The 20,873-nt window shown below is 36.9% G+C and overlaps 2 protein-coding genes across 2 annotated transcripts; both read right to left on the bottom strand.

Moving 5' to 3' along the window:
* Positions 1-1,735: 1,735 nt before the first annotated feature.
* Positions 1,736-5,226, bottom strand: LOC108995886 (disease resistance protein RPM1-like). The gene is made up of 2 exons (XM_035683581.1): positions 4,166-5,226; positions 1,736-4,081 (listed from the first exon to the last, which is right to left on the bottom strand). Exons 1-2 carry the CDS (start codon positions 4,996-4,998, stop codon positions 2,140-2,142), a joined length of 2,775 nt encoding a protein of 924 aa, XP_035539474.1. The 5' UTR covers positions 4,999-5,226; the 3' UTR covers positions 1,736-2,139.
* A 4,710-nt stretch (positions 5,227-9,936) lies between these two features.
* Positions 9,937-19,457, bottom strand: LOC108995877 (disease resistance protein RPP13-like; the record flags this gene model as incomplete). The annotated part of the gene is made up of 3 exons (XM_018971520.2): positions 17,822-19,457; positions 10,849-10,909; positions 9,937-9,956 (listed from the first exon to the last, which is right to left on the bottom strand). Coding segments are annotated over exons 1-3 (1,542 nt in total), but the record flags the coding sequence as incomplete, so codon positions are not given.
* Between the last annotated feature and the right edge of the window lie 1,416 nt (positions 19,458-20,873).

Genomic DNA, 20,873 nt, shown 5'->3' with positions numbered 1-20,873 from the left:
GGATCTATTAATCATCTCCATTGGTCCTCCTTAATGGAATGTTACATTTCTCAGAGACGCACAAGATTGATAAATTGATTTTTTTCGATGTTCTTTGACCTTGTGTAATCCACCCGTTTGTCGGGGGGAATTGAAGACAAGATCTATTGGTGCTCCTCTAAGAAAGGGATATTCACAGTCCGCTCTTTCTACCAAACCATAACCATGCACGACACAAATTCATTCCCATAGAAGAGCATTTGGAAGACAAAGGCACCTCTAAAGACAACACTTTTTGTATGGATGGCTTCTTTGGGGAAGATTCCCACTCTAGACAACTTGAGGAAACATCAAATCATAGTCATGGATTGGTGTTATATGTGCAAGAAGAGCGGAGAGTCCACTGACTATCTACTACTTCATTGTGAGATTGTCATAACTTTGTGGAATGAAGTTTTTGCCGGTTGGGATTAGCTTGAGTGATGCCGAGAAGGGTAAGCAACCTCTTAGCTTTTTGGAGAGGTATTTGGGCTAACTCTCAAATTGCATCCATATGGAAGATGGTACCAATATATCTATGGTGGTGCATTTGGAGGGAGAGGAAAGAAAGAAGCTTTGAAGACCAAGAGCGGTCAATGGATGAGCTTAGAATTGTTTTTAATACTTTACTCCATTGGCCAATTGTAATTGATTTTCATGGCATGACCTTCCATAAATTCCCTGGATCACTAAACTAGCACCCTTAGGTGTTGCTCTTTTATATGTCCCATATATTTGGACTTTTCCCTACTCTTTTGATCAATAAAAATTTGTTTACTGATAAAAAAAAAATATTTTTCATCCATCCAAACACAAATTATAGGTTTGTTACAATCTTGAATCCCTGTTGATTAAAATCTTAATTTATACTTTTATAAAAAAAAAATAATAATAAGTCTACAAAAATGTAAGATTCCAACTGAGCACGATAGCCACCTTTTGGAGAAGAATTTTGCTGTGTCTTGGGGTTAAAACTACGATCTTTTCCCTACTACCACAAGGGAATATATATGCTCTGTATTCTTCTTTCTAGTTTTGGTCCCGTTTGCATCCTTAAAAACTAGGTAATGTGCTTTTATCTTCATGGCCACGGTTGTTATGATGAAACAAGGGATATCCTGAAACTCCTCTTTTTCCAATTAGTTGGAGCCAATAAGTTTTCCAAATAAGTCATTCTACTTGCAAGCTGGTATGGAGAACACACACTCTATACCGATGACAACCAAATTTGATTTGCATGATTCATTTTTTTTTTAATCTCTCTTTCAAATAAAATCATGGCAAGTCAAAAAATACAGATTTTGGTTTACCAAGTTGATAGTTATTGCTTTAAGTGTCTTGGAGGCTGAGTTGTGTGTGATTGTGATCATAGAATTATGTGTCACATAGAAATCTAGAATCAAGCCAAGATGCTTAAACAGGTGGCACTGATGAGGAGCAGTCTATCCAGAAAAACTGGTTAAGAACAAAAACTTTTGGGGACTCAGTTTCAAAGGGAATTTCTCTTGGGCATGGAGGAAAAAATGTTGAAGCAGAGGAGAACAGCTTGATGTGGGTGATGGAAAAGTTGGATAGAGGATTAAGTGGTATGTTCTCCATGAAGAGTGTGGTGGAGATGTTATAGCCCACAAACATGTAAAGGTAAAATAAACTGATTGGGGATTGGAGAATATGCATATTTTCAAAAGAAAATGAAATCCTAGAAAGTAGGTAAGCATTTACAGACAACCTGAGGTTTTTCTCTGTTCCATTGATAAAAGAGTAGTTACAATTTTTACATGATTCCCAATACTGCTGGAGTACTTACAGTCATCATAACATATTTACAATGTGCAATTCACCACTCAAAACCTAGTGGCTCTTTTGCAAGAGTACTCCAAGATTATTTATATACAATGAGTATATACAATCATTTACAAGATTTACAAACTCTGATCCCCCAACAAATTCACATCCTGGTTTATTTTTAGGCGCGCTCTGAGCATCATAGACCTCGTGAACCACAGCAGAACCATATATATATTTATCACCTATGATCCAACTACAGTGAGAAGTTACACATATACAAACTGTCATTTACAAGTGAGGTGATGAAATATTGAGCCCACGCCTGTGAATACATCACTTCCAACGTGATTGAAGTTCATGGTCCCTCCTAGTGATAGTACCGGGCCGGGGAAAATTTTCTCCATCACCCAGATCCAAAGGATTGACCTCCCATCCACCTTCTCTCCAGTAGGTAGAATAGACTTCTGGGATGTGAGCAACTTTCCAATAATCACTTTGATTGTCATCTGGGCGAAGTGTCTGTATGAATTCTTCAGGCATGTCAAAAAATTCAAGAACTTTCAAGTTGGTGAGATATTCAATTCCTATTGGCACCCTCTTCAGCAATTCGCAGCGTTGGATAATTAGCTTTTCAACACAAGGCATTGCTCCAGCCTCCACTTGCATGCATCTAAGTTCACTGAATTCGTCAAGGCCTAAAACCTTGAGCTTCTTGAACCCCCCGGTCCCAAAATACAATGTGTCTCCCTCAAAAGCTTGAAGTAATTCGAGGTGAACTAGATTGGGTAGTTTTTGGAGGAGCACAAGTGGATCATCCATTAATCTACTCCATTTCAAGGACAATCTGACCAGACCATGGAGTGATGGTATCCAGTGAGGTAATGTTTCCAAACGTCCTCGCAAATAGACTCGCTGAATCAATGGAGGTGGAGAAGAAAGGTGCTGCAAATCAAGAATCTCTTCCTCCTCTATTGAAGTTAAAGACAACGCACGAAGGTTAGTCAGCTTTGTAAGGGATGAACACAGAGACTTCCCATCTTCTTTTCTCAGCTTTACAATGCCTAGCCTCCTTAGTTGATAGAGTTTCCCCAGCTCTAGCATTATGGTGTCACTGCCTTGGTTCGCTTCTATGAAACACAGCTTTTGTAGGGATCGCAGAGCCCCTATATTTCCTTGAACCTTAAAACCATATCTCGAGTGAAAATATTCATAAGATTCAAGTTCGAAATGATATACAAGGAGATGCCGAAGTCGTTGGAGCTTCAAGATCTCAACAGGCAATTCAGTGACTCGAGAATGTTTAAGATCCAAAGTCTCCAGGTTCTGGAGCTTCCTTATGAGGCTTGGAATGGTTTTAACCTTGGTACTTCTGAAGCTTAGATATTTCAAGTAGTAGAGGTTGACTATATCCATTGGAAACTTGTTTAAACGTGCATTTTGCAAATCCAACACACTTAGCAGCTTAAAACCTCCAGGAAACAATCTTTGTATGTACAGCTTTTCTACCACCCGAAAGATAAACAAAGAACGTAGACGAGAAACAGACCTGTTTTCTTGTATATTTTGCAATGAATTATGTATAGCAAGGCGTCGAACCTTATCAGGTCTCGTCATGTTGTGGTCCTTAGCTATGGAGGTGAAGTTCTGATCTCTAGCCTTTGACATGATGATCTCCCGGAGCAGGTCATGGATGCGATACAGTTTGACCCTTCCGTCGGTGGTTGTGCCTGCCACTTGCAGTAGGCCTCTATTCAACAGTTCATTGAGGTAGTCCTCTGCAACTTCTTCCAGTGTTTTCCCTTCTTTGGCTTCAATGAATCCCTCTGCTATCCATAATCGTATTACTCTCATTTGCTCAATACAATAGTCCTCTGGAAATATGCTCAAGTATAGAAAACAAGATCTTAGGTAGAATGGCAAATCATTGAAACTGAGCCAAAGTACTTTCTTCAGATCCTGGAGTTTATCATTTCCATCAATTTCAGCCCCAAGACTGCGGCCAACCATATTCCACTCATCAGTCCTGCGCTTGTCTTTTGTAGCCAAAACACCACTGATTGCCACAATTGCAAGGGGAAGTCCCTCACACTTTTTTAAAGTATATTGACAGATTTCCTTGAGATAACTAGGGCATTCATTCAATTGAAAGGTCTTCCTGCTGAAAAGTTGCCAAGATTCTTCTGGGGTCAAGGGCTTCAAGTTATAGACCTTACCTACGGATTCAACACCAGAGGAGGAGGCCACATCAGCATTACGTGTGGTGAGGATTATCCGGCTGCCAAAGTTATTGTTAGGCATGGCATATTTGAGAGCATCCCATTCATACAAGTGCCATACATCATCCAAGACAATCAAGTACCTCCTTTTCTGGAGCAAATCCTTGACTATTCTTCTCAGCCGGTCTTTGTTCATGCTGTCTAAACCTTCTGGAACTGGTCTGCTGACTACGCTGTAGATTTGATGGATCATGTCTCTGAGGAGTTCTTCCATCTTGAAAGATTGAGAAACAGTGATCCATGCACGTCTTTTGAAGTGTTTCTTCACTTCTGGATCATCATATACTTGCTTTGCCAAGGTAGTTTTCCCCATTCCACCCATTGCTAACACAGAAACCACTTCACGTCCATAACCACCCTTTACCAGCCACTCCACCAGCTTCTGCTTAGGCTCATCCATCCCAACTAAATCAGTCTTGTCGAGAAGAAGAGCATCCCCTCGACGATACTCCCATGTATTTCCTGCACTTGTGATGCCTGAACCTTGTTCGGCTCTAGTGAATTTGGGAAGCAGCCTCTCATGAACCTCGGAAATATTTTTGAATCTGGAGTTGATGCAATTTAATTCAGAAATAATACGAGAACGAGCCTTCATGCTCTTGATACAACATGAAAATTTGTGGAGATAACCATAGAGTCCAAGCCCATGACATTGATCATGTGCTTGAAGAAGTCTGTATTCATCAAGAGCATCTTCTGTTTCATAAACAATCTCTCTTACTTGCTTAAGCCACACTTTGAGCTCCTCATCACTTTCTTCCAACGCATCTGCAATCTTCAGCAAAGCCCTCGTGCGCTCTAATTCTCCTCTCAGAAACAAAGCTTCTTGCCGATCCCCCTTCAAGAGTGGAATCTCATTTTCAACAAAGCTAGCGAGCTTGTCAAGCAGAAAGCTCACTAGAGACTCTGCTGCCATTTTTTTGTCTTTTTGGCAGCCTAATCAGTTCCTCCAAAATTCTCAAGACATCGTTACTTTTAACTTTCAAGTACTTTTTTCTATTGCAAGTGTTGTGTTCATAGAGTTTTGCTGAACTCCGCAGCTATGGCCATATTCTTTTATTCTTTCCGCCTTTCAATACTAAACGTTGGCTGACAGCGTGTTGACCGATCACAGTCAATAACGTTTATAAAATGAGTGATTAGAGTAGCTTCCCCGTTCCTTCAACCTTCATGAACTAAGATATATACAATCAAGTTGTCTTGCATCATAACCATTGTTCACAAGCAATTAAAAAGCTGTTGGCTTGCCTTGTCTGCATAAGGATTACTTTTGTCTCTATTAATAAATGGTTAATCTGAGGTGTACAATTGCAATACAGAATCTTCCTTGCTATAATTTTCTTGGAATGTTCTCATCACCTTAAATTTATAGGACAAGTGATATTTTGTATTTATATATTGATTGTATTTCCTTTATTACTTTATAAATAGGCCAGTCATTCTTGTACAATTCCTGCTATTAGGGATATTCCTTCCATGGAAAGGATGCTGCATGTAAGCAAGAATATACTCTTCAAAGGTTTCTTAAATGCTTGTTAATTTATGCCAAAAGCCTGATTAACATAATCTATAACCTCTAAAATGAAGTTATGGAATTCGAAACTTTCCTCTTCTAACTTAAAAAAAAGTTAAAAAATACTTGTTAGTTTACATTGATCAGAAGATTAGAACGAATCTGTCCACGTATTGTTTGTCATTTTGCATTCATGTTCAAGCCAATAGTAGTTATCACTTATCAACAGGTGAGGTGGAATGTATTAAAATAAGCCAATGCTGAAAACAGTTGGTTGTTACCACCAAGACACAGCCTGCAGGAGGGACCTTAGATTCAAGACTTCTTTGACTATTTGGTAACCTGCTTTATAATTTGTATAAAAATAATGAACAGACCCTTTCACTATATTTAATATCAACCAAATCATAACTGATCACAGCCACATCTTGTTTATTATTTCTTCTTTCTTGTAGGCCAAGAAACTGAGGAAATTGTTTACACATTCTCTTTTGCTTCTTCTTTTATTTATTGTTTTATTTTTTTTAAAAATAAAATAAAAATAAAGATCTGTCTGTCTCTGCAAATCTTGCAGATAAAGTTAAAATTCAAGTGGGTCAATCTTTCTTGCAGATCAGTTGTGGTCTTGCGTTTCAAAATTTTCTTTTCTTTGCTTTTTTTCCGGAAACTTCAAATGGAGACTTTTAGAAACTCGAGGGTTGAATTTTCAGGCTTCCGATCGTATGGCACATTGGTTCGTTTGAACAGTAAGATGAGATGATTTTAGATGAGTTAAATAAAATATTATTAAAAAATAATTATTATTTTAAAATTTAAAAAAGTTGAATTGTTTATTATTTTTATATAAAAATTTAAAAAAATTATAATGATGAAATGAGATGAGATAAGATGGATTGATAGTATTTTTATATCCAAAAGTAATAATAATTTTCGCTAATATTGAACGAGTTAAAACTTAATATTGAACAAAACTTGCTTAAATTAGACTTTGTATATTTATGCATATTGTAGTTATACAGTGTAAATGTTATATGCAATATTAGTTAGAATTAATCTGGGGAGCAGTCACTGTTTGGGAGCAGCCATTTTGCATACTTTATGTGGCATCATCCAAATCATACATCTCCCACACATCATCCAAACTGGGCTGAGAGAGAGATGATGGATGAGAGGTGGAGAGCGAGAGAGAGGTGGAGTGCTTGGCTGGCTCGAAGGTGCTCGGGGAGGAGTCGCGATGGTTAGGGGAGGTGCTTGGTGGGGTTAGAATCGACGCACGGCGACGATAGGGCAGTCGGTGGCCCCGAGCCCGAGCTCGTGTGAAACTCATTTTATGGGTCGTTTCCGTGTGTGTGACGGAGAGGGAGAGGGAGGTTCGTGGTGGCTGGGTCTGCGAGAGGTGGTTGCCAGTGTGAGGTGGTGGAGGTGCGGTGGCCTGGGTGGCCGCGTACGGCAGCGCAAGTGAAGAGAAATGGGTGAAACCCATTTCGGTTGGGAAACCATAGGGGAGAGAGAGAGCTGTGCGTGAGGGAGATCGGTGGTGGCTGGCTTGGTCGCAAGCGTGATGGGGAGTCACCGGTGGTGGCGGCAGTGAGGCTGGACGACGCACGACGGATCCGGACTGGGTATGGGGAGAATCGGGCCAGAGGAGATAGAGAGAGAAAGTGAGGAAAGAGAATTAAAAAACAAAACACCAAAATATTGATTTCTTGGTCGGGCATGTAGCCACGTAGCATGTGCAATGTGTGCATAACTTCAGTTGTTGCTCTATAGCACTAATAAATGTATGCATATATGTTAATAAAAACATATATCATATGTGATGATATGTTTAGTTTAATATATTCTAGAAACAATTTCTTTTTTAGAAATATTTTAGTTATATAGGAGTTATACAAAAGTAATTATATAAATTGATGTATTTTAATATGATGTCATATTATAAAATTATTTTTATTATCAAATAAATTTAATGAATCTCATAAAGTTAAGTAAGTTTATGAATTTATTTTTATATAATATTTTTATATATGTAATAGTTTTCTATTATTTATATTACGAGTATTACGTCTAGGAAACAACCCCCCACTTGCCTTGGTCTTCTAGAAGAGATTTCATCCTCCCACAAACAGACACGTACACAAGCCTAAACCCACCTACTACTATTCATACGGGCCCTGTCTTCCAACAATTCCTAATTCCCCTATTTAATCACACACCCGCAGGGCCACAAACAGAGGGAGAGAGAGAGAGTAAAGTCAAGAAAAAAAATACGTGGCTCCAACTCTTTTCCGACCAAACTTATGGAGCATATAAATTAGGAGTAACAATATATAATATATATTCGTGAATTCAATTCAAATATGATATAAAATTAATAAATTTAGATTTGAGGTTAACGAATTTAAGTTAAAATGAATTGATTTGTTAATATACAATTTATAAATAGATCAATTTATTTAATACAAAATTAACACGTTTTTATCTATTTAAAATTTATTTTAAAATTAAATTTTATTATTGTTAAGTTGTAATATTAGTATTTATCAATATGCTTATAATTTTATTATTGAGATTGTAATTTTAGACCTATACTTATAATTGTTATTGTATAGTTTGTAATATTAATTTTATTATATGTTAAAATTTGAAAAATATGGATATATCTTTTTTAAGATATTGTGGTTATTAATAAATATAGATTTTAACTTTAATGTAAAATTATGTTAATAAAGTTAAATGAGTTATACATTTTAGTTTAACCTATTTATATGAAACAAATGAATTTAAATAAGTTGTGTCATGTTAACATATTTCTAATTAATTATTAAACGAATCAAATATGTGACGCAACACGACCTGTTATCTAAGTAGGTTGGATTAGTGTTTAGAAGTTTAACACATTTAATTTAACCAATTGGATTATGATTGATTTATATAATTAAATATTTATTACTTGACACGACACGAACATGATTCGAAAACACACCCTTAATACAAATAAAAAGGTCTAAAAAGAAATTCACAAAAGAAGTCCATAAAAAATACGTGACACTGTCACCACGTGCATGTACTTTGAAAATCAAATGTAGATTTAATTCTACCATACGGCCAAATACGGTGAGACAGAAAAATGGCCCACTCAAAGATTCGTCTAACCCATAAAATGTAGATAAGGCCCAAACATAACTCCCAAACAAGTAGGGCTGTGCAAATTAAAACAGAGTCGGAGTAGCCGAATCTGGATAATTAGCTTTTCAACACAAGGCATTGCTCCAGCCTACACTTGCATGCATCTAAGCTCACTGAATTTTTCAAGGCCTAAAACCTTGAGCTTCTTGAACCCCACGGTCCTAAAATACAATGTGTCTCCCTCGAAAGCTTGAAGTAATTCGAGATGCACTAGATTGGGTAGTTTTTGGAGGAGCACAAGTGGATCATCCATTAATCAACTCCATTTCAATGACAATCTGACCAGACCATGGAGTGATGGTATCCAGTGAGGTAATGTTTCCAAACATCCTCGCAAATAGACCCTCTGAATCAATGGAGGTGGAGAAGAAAGGTGCTGCAAATCAAGAATCTCTTCCTCCTCAATTGAAGTAAAAGACAACGAACGAAGGTTAGTCAGCTTTGTAAGGGATGAACACAGAGACTTCCCATATTCTTTTCTCAACTTTACAATGCCTAGCCTCCCTAGTTTATACAGTTTCCCCAGCTCTAGCATTATGGTGTCACCGCCATGGTTTGCTTCTATGAAACACAGTTTTTGTAGGGATCCCAGAGCCCCTATATGTCCTTGAACCATAAAACCATATCTCGAGTGAAAATATTCATAAGATTCAAGTTCGAAATGATATTCAAGGAGATGCTGAAGTCGTTGGAGCTTCAAGATCTCAACAGGCAGTTCAGTGACTCGAGAATGTTTAAGATCCAAAGTCTCATGGTTCTGGAGCTTCCCTATGAGGATTGGAATGGTGTTAACCTTGGAACTTCTGAAGCTTAGATATTTCAAGTAGTAGAGGTTGACTATATCTGTAACGCCCCGACCTCGAGGGTCCGGAGAGTTAACTCAAAACACCTGATATTCAATTCCAACATTGCTAATATATTTCCAAAAGTTCCAAATCCAAAGTAAACACTTCAAATTTAATTAACTACACATTCGTATATAAAATCTTCCATACAGTAACCCCCAAAAGTACCAACTCCACTACATGTCACTTAAACTCATATTTCAACAATACAATTATAAAAAATCATCAATATTCATCGAAAGTTTTCTATTCTTAATCCACTATTCTTAAGTCATCTCACCCAATTCTTCATAGTCCTGATCCTCAACTGAAATATCAAAAAATCATCTGAAAATATTGGAGATAAGAGGGGGTGAGTTATCAACAACTCAGTAAGAAGAAAACATATACTAGTATGTAAATATGAGCCTTTTCAGAAAGTTCAGTATGCAGAAACAAAATATTTTATTTTTATATGCAGATATCAGAAAACGTGTTATTAGAAAATTAGAACGACTTTTCAAACTTTTCATACTGAAAATCAACTATTCATATTTAAAGATCCGTTTCATATTAAAAAACGCTTTGGTATAACATAACTGAATATCTTCATCTTATCATATCATATCGTATCATATACCATGTTTAACCCCCATGGTAGGGTTGTGCTATCCCCGGTGGCCAAACCAGGCATTGTCATATAGTGAACTTCCCATTTTTCAATCTCGGAGCCCCGAGTGTGCACACAGGAAATAACACGTAAAAAGATCACTTTGTTTCCAACTTGGGTGCACTTATATCATATCATGTTGGTACCAACCATATCACGTGAACCAGTATCATCATATCATAACCATATTAAAAAATCAGATTCAGAACAGATAAGTATGCTAAAGTTTTATCATATCCATATCATATCAAAACATGTGCGAAACATATTCATATCATTTCCAGTTGATCAAAAACAGATCCAAATCATTTCATATCACATGCATAAAAATTTCAATGATATCACAATCGCTCTTTTGCATATTTCAGAAACATGTCAAATATTGTTCATGTTTATACTATTCATGTCAAAACATTTCTTTTATCTTTCATACATATCTCATGAGTGAATGCAAAACATATACTGAGGTTGTTTTTCACATTTTCTTTTTAAAACAGCATGCACATTTTTTTATAAACCAACCTCAGTTTATTTCTTTTTATGCAAATCTAGCATAGGAATCCCGCTTACCTGGACTTCTTAGCTTTTCAAAAATTTCCTCAAAAAGGTCGAGTCGATTATAAATCGTTACCTACAAAAATAATCACGTAATTTCTGTAAGTTTCCAATCAATCACGTATTTCGATATTTAAGTTTAAGCTTATAAAATAACCTATTTTAATTCTTCAAAACTTAAAACTCTCATAATCCCAAAATATATCATCACTTTCTAAAATTATCAATATACACCATAACCAAGGTCAACCTCAAGATATCAATATTTAAACCCGAAACAATATTTAAACCCGAAACAGCCAAAAAATCTCACATCGTAAACCAATTACACGAACAATTCCATCATCCAATCCAACTGACCCCCAAACTCCTTGGACTCAGTTCGGCACAACCAACCAATTCGCAGTAAATATGAGTTAGCGCAAAAATACATTTAAATCTCAAAAGTTCTTTGAGAAAATACTTACAATGCTATAATATAATTTTTGAAAGATCACAAAGGTGCTAGAAGCGGCAACGCAACGACAAAACAGTGTCAAATGCACTGTGGCCGTGGGTCTCAAAAACTCACTTTTGAAAGGGGACAAACCAAGACCCGAGATTGCTAGGGTAGGGCTTAAGGATGTTGGTGAAGCTAGTGGTGGTGGTGGTTGACCGTGGGTGGCGGCGCAAAGGATGGTTGAAGACCAAAAGTACCCAAATCAAAAATGGGGTTGGATGTGCTTCATCGGTGATGAATCGGAGCTGGGATTGGGGGGTCCATTGGGTTGCTAGGAGGTCGAGGATGAAGTGGTGAAGAAATGGTGGCCGGAGGTGACGCGACTGTGGCGCACGAACACAAGAGGTGTTGCGGCCTTGCGTCGTGCGTGGGAGCAAACGGCGGCACGAAAGGGGCTGAGATTGGAGGGGTGGTGTCGCCGGCCGGTGGGGGAGCGAATGGGCTGGGCGGTGTCGGTCACAGCGGCGCGTGGCGATGGGCTGGGTGAGAGGAAGAAAACGCATGGGGGAGAGGGGAGAGACGTTGTGTGCGCGCGGGAAGGAGAGAGTGAGAGAGGAGAAAGAAAATGAGGAGAAAAAGAAAAAGAGGAAGAAAAGGAAAAATAGAAAAAGAAAAAGTGAGGGAAAAAAGTGAGGTCCAATCCTCACATCTTTGGTCACAAAAAAGATTCAACGGAAACGATTTCAAAACAGCAAGTTAAATAAAATAATTCAAACGTAGTGATTAAATGAAAATAAAATAATCAAACCCAACAATAAATTAATTTAAAATAAAGAGAAATTTAAATGCATAACAATTATTAATATTAAGGAAACATGTCAAATTTAATTTTCACAAATTAAAAATCATAAAAATAAACCCACTAAAATATGAAAATTTAAAACAAAAGAATTAATTTTTAAATTAATAACAAATAATTATTCGATTAAAAATACACTAAAATACGGGATGTTACATCCTCCCCCCTTAAAAAAATTTCGTCCTCGAAATTTGTAAGGTCAAACATCAATGCTAAGGCAGGATACAAGATACAACCCGAAACACGCTCGAAAAGACCATACCATCAACAACTCCCAACGAGTATGAGTAATGTTCTCTCAAGTCTATTCCTATAGGCAATTCCATCAAACTAGTATTAGTCCCCCAGTGGCACAACATGTCCAGTATTCCTAGGGTGGCTATTATATCCAAAATCTCATTTTCCACAAGAGCCTTAATACAACATCCAAGGAATTCCAATGATTAATAGCTCTATTCGATAATCTATACTAACCTCAATTGATTCCTACGGTATAACTTACAAATCTTCATTGTATTCTACCTTTGGTAATCTAATGGTCACTTCCAAAGTTAACCATCAATAACATAATTGGTACAACTGAGCGATTAGTCTCCAACTACAAGTATCGTCTCAAAAATTCAAGTCACGACTAATTTCTCAAAATCAACACAAAATTTGAACTCCTAATTACAACCAAAATATCACGCTCCTGTTGCGCATTCTGATAATTTGCCACATGCATAAAATTGATGTCCTCATAAAAACAACACCATTGAGTACAAGGTAGCTTCATACCTACTGACTAGAAAACTCTTGTCACATTTTGGTAGAAAAATGCTTGATCTCCCAAAACCATGAATTATTACACTTTTTTCCTCAAAATCACAAAGAATGACTTCTTGAATCTACACCAACTATCATCCTTAAATTTGGTATGGATCAAATCCCAAAACCTGCCATTATAACCCCGAACTAATAACAATCATTATCCAAACTAGATCAATACCTTCAATCCCCAAAGAAACAATCTCCTTGAAAATCCCTATATCTATAACTCAACTCTGATCAACCCCATTTTAATGGTCACAGACTAATTAGTCTTCAAAATGAATCAAGATAGCACACCAAGCCTGCGAAATTAAAAATTTAAATCTTATTACAAATCATTCCTTCAAATCTGTAATTCTAAAACCTTAAATTATATAAAAATCATTTTTCGAAATCTGTAAGATCGATGAACTTATATCCAAAAATAAAACAATCGACTCCCGAAGCTTTCAAAATCTAAAATATTAAATGATAACAAATTATTTTCTAAAGTCTGCAAAAACCTTAAACTTTTGGTAAAATTTTTGTAAATCTTTTCTTAAAGTTTGTTGAACTTACAACCTCCTATTCTAAAACTTCGTGTCATACATCCACGAAATCGAAAACCTCAAATATCTTACTCCCCAAATAGATCACCCAGACCATGCCGTTCCTTTCAAACCTCGATATTATAAAAGCGAACTAAGTTGATAAAAGTTCAAGCCTACTACACTAAATATTTATACCTAACAATTGCATTCTCAGTCGTACCATCTTTCTGCCATAACTTAATCTTTAACCCACTTTTCAACTTCGAACCAAACGAACAAAATAAATAAACTTAATAAATAAAATAACATAATTTCAATTCAAACAAAATAAAATCAAACAAAATGAAATAAATTCAATTGAAATAAAAAACAATAATAATAATAATTTCAAATTAAACCTTTAAACTTTTCTGGTACTGCACATATGGTTTTACCCAGTCTTAGCCATATCTTTAACCAACTCATATAATTCTTCCTACTATCTAATATTGTAAACCGGACATGGCTCTCAACTCCCGTACATCTTTAGAATCTAAACCACAAAAATCTAAACCTTAAATCTTATAAAGATTAGCTCTTATAATCCACAAAGTAAGCTTGTCGAATCTAAAATCCCTAAACCTCAGAATCTCAAAACTCAATCATAAAGTCTGCAAAATTTAAAACCTTAAATATCCACAAAATCAGCTATTATTCTATACAAATCTACATCTCAAATCTGAAGTTTCTTCCTAAACCCACAGATATCCAAAACTCAAATGTTTTTAGTCTACAGAACCTCGAACCTGAAATATTCCCATGATCATATCTTAGTTCTCAATTTTCTATATACATCAAATATGAATTTACTTCCTAAATCGAATTGATATCCGAAACCTCATATGTTATAGTCTGTAGAACCTCAAACTTATCATACAATTGAACTTATGTGCATCTTCAAAAATATAAACCTTACATCTTATAAAAGATCCTTACCTATAGCCAACAAAGTACGCCTACCTGATCTAAAACCCCAAGTGTAAAGAAAGTCATTTCTTAAAATCTGAAAAAAATCTAAAGCCTTAATTCTCTTCAAAATCTTCTTTTTAAAACCCACACCATCTAAGACCTCAAACACCTAGAATATATTCCAAAAGGTTGCCGAATTCTAAGACTTTAAAAACAAATAAAATCATTTTATAATCTACAAATTTCCATACCTCCAATCTGAGTTAACTTCCTAGTCCACAGATATTCAAAACCTCATATTTCGAACGCCACCCCATGTGAGTATGCAAAAGCTCAAACCGAATATCTTTAAAATCATGTCCTAGTGCTTTTCAAATTTTAAAACCTTAGATGTCATCAAACATCTTATTATAGTATGCAACCTGGCTTTCGCTCAAACTTTGTAAACATCGAAATCTAGACCTCCAAGTCATGTTCTACAACCTTCAAACTAAGCCAATCAAATCTAAAACCTTAAATTTCTAAAACCTCAATCCATAAAGTCTGCAGAATCTCAAACCTGGCTTTGATACCAACTGTAACGCCCTGACCCCGAGGGTCCGGAGAGTTAACTCAAAACACCTGATAATCAACTACAACATTGCTAATACACTTCCAAAAGTTCCAAATCCAAAGTAAACACTTCAAATTTAATTAACCACACATATTCGTATATAAAATCTTCCATACAGTAACCCCCAAAATTACCAACTCCTTTACATGTCACTTAAACTCACATTTCAACAATACAATTATAAAAAATCATCAATATTCATCGAAAGTTTTCTATTCTTAATCCACTATTCTTAAGTCATCTCACCCAATTCTTTATAGTCCTGATCCTCAATTGAAATATCAAAAAATCATCTAAAAATATTGGAGATAAGAGGGGGTGAGTTATCAACAATTCAGTAAGTAGAGAACATATACTAGTATGTAAACATGAGCCTTTTCAGAAAGTTCAATATGCAGAAACAAAATATTTTATTTTTATATGCCGATATCAGAAAACGTGTTATCAGAAAATTAGAGCAATTTTTCAATCTTTTCACACTCAAAATCAACTATTCATATTTAAAGATCCGTTTCATATTAAAAAAAGTTTTGGCATAACATAACTGAATATCTTCATCTTATCATGTCATATCGTATCATATCATATACCATGTTTAACCCCTGTGGTAGGGTTGTGCTATCCTCGGTGGCCAAACTAGGCAGTGTCATTTAGTGAACTTCCCCTTTTTCAATCTCGGAGCCCCGAGTGTGCACACAGGAAAGAACATGTAAAAAGACCATTTTGTTTCCAAAGTGGATGCACTCATATCATATCATGTTGGTACCAACTATATTACATGAACCAGTATCATCATATCATAACCATATTCAAAAATCAGATTCAGAACAGATAAGTATGCTAAAGTTTTATCATATCCATATCATATCAAAACATGTGCGAAACATATTCATATCATTTCCATTTGATCAAAAACAAATCCAAATCATTTCATATCACATGCATAAAAATCTCAATGATATCACAATCGCTCTTTTGCATATTTCAGAAACATGTCAAATATGTCTACACTATTCATGTCAAAACATTTCTTTTATCTTTCATACATATCTCATGAGTGAATGCAAAACATATACTGAGGTTGTTTTTCACATTTTCTTTTTAAAACAGCATGCACATTTTTTTACAAATCAACCTCCGTTTATTTCTTTTTATGCAAATCTAGCATAAGAACTCCGCTTACCTGGACTTCTTAGCTTTTCAAAAATTTCTTAAAAAATGTCGAGTCGACTATAAATCGTTACCTATAAAAATAATCACGTAATTTCTGTAAGTTTCCAATCAATCACGTATTTCGATATTTAAGCTTAAACTTATAAAATAACCTATTTTAATTCTTCAAAACCTAAAACCCTCATAATCCCAAAATATATCATCACTTTCTAAAATTATCAATATCCACCATAACCAAGGTCAACCTCAAGACATCTATATTTAAACCCGAAACAGCCAGCAAATCTCACATCATAAACCAATTACACGAACAACTCTATCATCCAATTCAACCGACCTCCTTACTCCTTGGACTCAGTCCTGCACAACCAACCAATTCACAGTAAATATGAGTTAGCGCAAAAATACATTTAAATTTCAAAAGTTCTTTGAGAAAATACTTACATGTTATAATATAATTTTTGAAAGATCACAAAGGTGCTAGAAGCGGCAACGCAGCAACAAAATAGTGTCAAATGCACTGTGGTCGTGGGTTTCAAAAACTCACTTTTGAACGGGGACAAACCAAGACCCGAGATTGCTAGGGTAGGGCTCAAGATGTTGGTGAAGCTAGTGGTGGTGGTGGTGGTTGGCCATGGGTGGTGGCGCAAAGGGCAGTTGAAGATCAAAAATACCCAAATCGAAAATGGGGTTGGATGTGCTTCATCGGTGACGGATCAGAGCTGGGGTTGGGTCCATTGGGTTGCTAGGAGGTCGATGATGAAGTGGTGAAGAAATGGTGGCCGGAGGTGGTGCGACGGCGGCGCGCGAACACAAGAGGTGTTACGGCCTTGCGTCGTGCGTGGGAGCAAACGGCGGAACGAGAGGGGTTGAGATTGGAGGGGTGGTGTCGCCGGCCGGTGGGGTAGCGAATGGGCTGGGCGGTGTTGGTCACGGCGGCGCACGGCGACGGGCTAGGTGAGAGGAAGAAAATGCACGTGGGAGAGGGGAGAGACGTCGTACGCGCGTGGGAAGGAGAGTGAGAGAGGAGAAAGAAAATGAGGAGAAAAAGAAAAAGAGGAAGAAAAGGAAAAATAGAAAAAGAAAAAGTGAGGGAAAAAAATGAGGTCCAATCTTCACATCTTTGGTCACAAAAAAGATCCAACGGAAACGATTTCAAAACAGCAAGTTAAATAAAATAATTCAAACGTAGTGATTAAATGAAAATAAAATAATCAAACCCAACAATAAATTAATTTAAAATAAAGAGAAATTTAAATGCATAACAATTATTAATATTAAGGAAACATGTCAAATTTAATTTTTACAAATTAAAAATTATAAAAATAAACGTACTAAAATATGAAAATTTAAAACAAAAGAATCATTTTAAATTAATAACAAATAATTATTCGATTTAAAATATACTAAAATACAGGTGTTACAATATCAATTGAAAACTTGTTTAAACGTGCATTTTGCAAGTCCAACAGACTTAGCAGCTTAAAACTTCCAGGAAACAATCTTTGTCTGTACAGCGTTTCTACCACCCGAAAGATAAACAAAGAACGTAGACGAGAAACAGATTTGTTTTCTTGTATATTTTGCAATGAATTATGTATAGCAAGGCGTCGAACCTTATCAGGTCTCGTCATGTTGTGGTCCTTAGCTATGGAGGTGAAGTTCTGATCTCTAGCCTTTGACATGATGATCTCCCGGAGCAGGTCTTGGACGCGATACAGTTTGACCCTTCCGTTGGTGGTTGTGCCTGCCACTTGCAGTAGGCCTCTATTCAACAGTTCATTGAGGTAGTCCTCTGCAACTTCTTCCAGTGTTTTCCATTCTTTGGCTTCAATGAATCCCTCTGCTATCCATAATCGTATTACTCTCATTTGCTCAATACGACAGTGCTCTGGAAATATGATCAAGTATAGAAAACAAGATCTTAGGTAGAATGGCAAATGATTGAAACTGAGCGAAAGTACTTTCTTCAGATAATTTCCATCAATTTCAGCCCCAAGACTGCGGCCAACCATATTCCACTCGTCAGTCCTGCGCTTGTCTTTTGTAGCCAAAACACCACTGATTAACACAATTGCAAGGGGAAGTCCCTCACACTTTCTTAAAGTATATTGACAGATTTCCTTGAGATAACTAGGGCATGCATCCCCTTGAAAGGTCTTCCTGCTGAAAAGTTGCCATGATTCTTCTGGTGTTAAGGGCTTCAAGTTATAGACCTTACCTACGGATTCGACACCAGAGGAGGAGGCCACATCTATATTACGTGTGGTGAGGATTATCCGGCTGCCACAGTTATTGTTAGGCATGGCATATTTGAGAGCATCCCATTCATACAAGTGCCATACATCATCCAAGACAATCAAGTACCTCCTTTTCTGGAGCAAATCCTTGACTATTCTTCTCAGCCGGTCTTTGTTCATGCTGTCTAAACCTTCTGGAACTGGTCTGCTGACTACGCTGTAGATTTGATGGATCATGTCTCTGAGGAGTTCTTCCATCTTGAAAGATTGAGAAACAGTGATCCATGCACGTCTTTTGAAGTGTTTCTTCACTTCTGGATCATCATATACTTGCTTTGCCAAGGTAGTTTTCCCCATTCCACGCATTGCTGCCACAGAAACCACTTCACGTCCATAACCACCCTTTACCAGCCACTCCACCAGCTGCTGCTTACGCTCATCTATCCCAAGTAAATTAGTCTTGTCGAGAAGAAGAGCATCCCCTCGACGATACTCCCATGTATTTCCTTCCATTGTGATGCCTGAACCTTGTTCGGCTCTAGTGAATTTTGGACGCAGCCTCTCATGAACCTCGGAAATATTTTTGATGCTGGAGTTGATGCAATTTAATTCAGAAATAATACGAGAACGAGCCTTCATGCTCTTGATACGACATGAAAATTTGTGGAGATAACCATAGAGTCCAAGCCCATGACATTGATTATGTGCTTGAATAAGTCTGTATTTATCAAGAGCATCTTCTGTTTCATAAACAATCTCTCTTACTTGCTTAAGCCACACTTTGAGCTCCTCATCACTTTCTTCCAAAGCATCTGCAATCTTCAGCAAAGCTCTCATGCGCTCTAATTCTCCTCTCAGAAACAAAGCTTCTTGCCGATTCCCCTTCAAGAGGGGAATCTCATTTTCAACAAAGCTAGAAAGCTCACCAGAGACTCTGCTGTCAATTTTTTTTTTTTTTGGCAGCCTAATCAGTTCCTCCAAAATTCTCAAGACATCGTCACTTTTAACTAATTTCAAGTACTTTTTTCTATTGCAAGTGTTGTGTCCATTGAGTTTTGCTGAACACTGCAGCTATGGCCATATTCTTTTATTCTTTCCTCCTTCCAATACTAAACGTTGGCTGACAGCGTGTTGACCCATCACAGTCAATAACGTTTATTAAAATGATTGATTAGAGTAGCTTCCCCGTTCCTTCAACCTTCATGAACTAAGATATATACAAACAAGTTGTCTTGCATCATAACCTTTGTTGAGAAGCAATTAACAAGCTGTTGGCTTGCCTTGTCTGCACAGGGATTACTTTTTGTCTCTATTAATAAATTTGGCTGTTTCTAAAAGAAGCCATGAAAAGTATATTTGTGTATATATATATATATATATATAAGATAGGTCATTTTGTACAATTGCAATACACATTGAGTATACAGAATCTTCCTTGCTATAATTTTCTTGGACTGTTGTCGTCAACTTGAACTTTTAGGGCAAGTGATATTTTGTATTTATGCATTGATTTATTCTCTGTAAGACCCAGTGATGTGAGGCCTGGTCCTGCGATCAAGGCCCAGCCTTTTCATGGAGAGCTTGATACGGCGTCGTTTTGGGTGAGTTTTTCATTTGCCTCATTCTCCTTTCCGATAGTTTCTCCCTCTTTTCGATTTTTCATTTGTTTCTCTTCCAGTTGATTTTCACTCACCCAGTACCCATCCTCCCCCGATTCTTTTGTTTCCCTCCTTTTGGTTTCTGTTTTTGTGAGTCCTGGTTTCATGCCCGACAGTTTCCCCATTTTCTTTTCCTCTCCTCTGTCTTTGTCAAAAAATGCTCTACTCCCATTCTCTCTTCTCGGCCGTTCGATTTTTCCCTTGTGGTTGGTTTTTCTCCTCAAAGCTTTAGCTCTCTCAATAGACCCATCTCTTCTTCCTCTCCCACTTGGTGATCTTTTGCCTACAGGTATCTCTCTCTCTCTCTCTCTCTCTCTCTCATTTTACACCTTGATTCTGAAACTTAGAGCCTTCGCTGTCGGCACTCTCTCTTCCTCTCCAGTGCAGATTTCTTTTTCTTTTACTGTGTGATTTTGTGCTCCTTTGTCGTTAATCCTTGAAGCCCTATAAGCATCGAAGCCATACCTGGTGACACTATCTTGCACCGGTAACCCATTCTCTTTCTCTGTTTTTCTCACCCGTACACACACTTTCACTTCAATTATTTTATTTCACTCCAATGAAATTTCTGGGTCATGTTCTTCATATAGTGTAGTTCGTGGGTTTTCTTTGGGAATTTTTTTGTGTAAGCGGAAGACCATGTGTTGGAATGGTTTCTGAGGATGGATTATTCGGTGGGTGTTTAGGCCAATGTTGAAATTGGTATATGGTATTTTGGGTTGAAGTGTAGGCTGTCCAAGTGATTATATGGTTGTTTGAGTTGAGTTTTA

Source organism: Juglans regia, chromosome 12 (assembly GCF_001411555.2).
Source record: "Juglans regia cultivar Chandler chromosome 12, Walnut 2.0, whole genome shotgun sequence".
NCBI lineage: Eukaryota > Viridiplantae > Streptophyta > Magnoliopsida > Fagales > Juglandaceae > Juglans > Juglans regia.
This window is presented reverse-complemented; position numbering and strand designations above follow the sequence as displayed.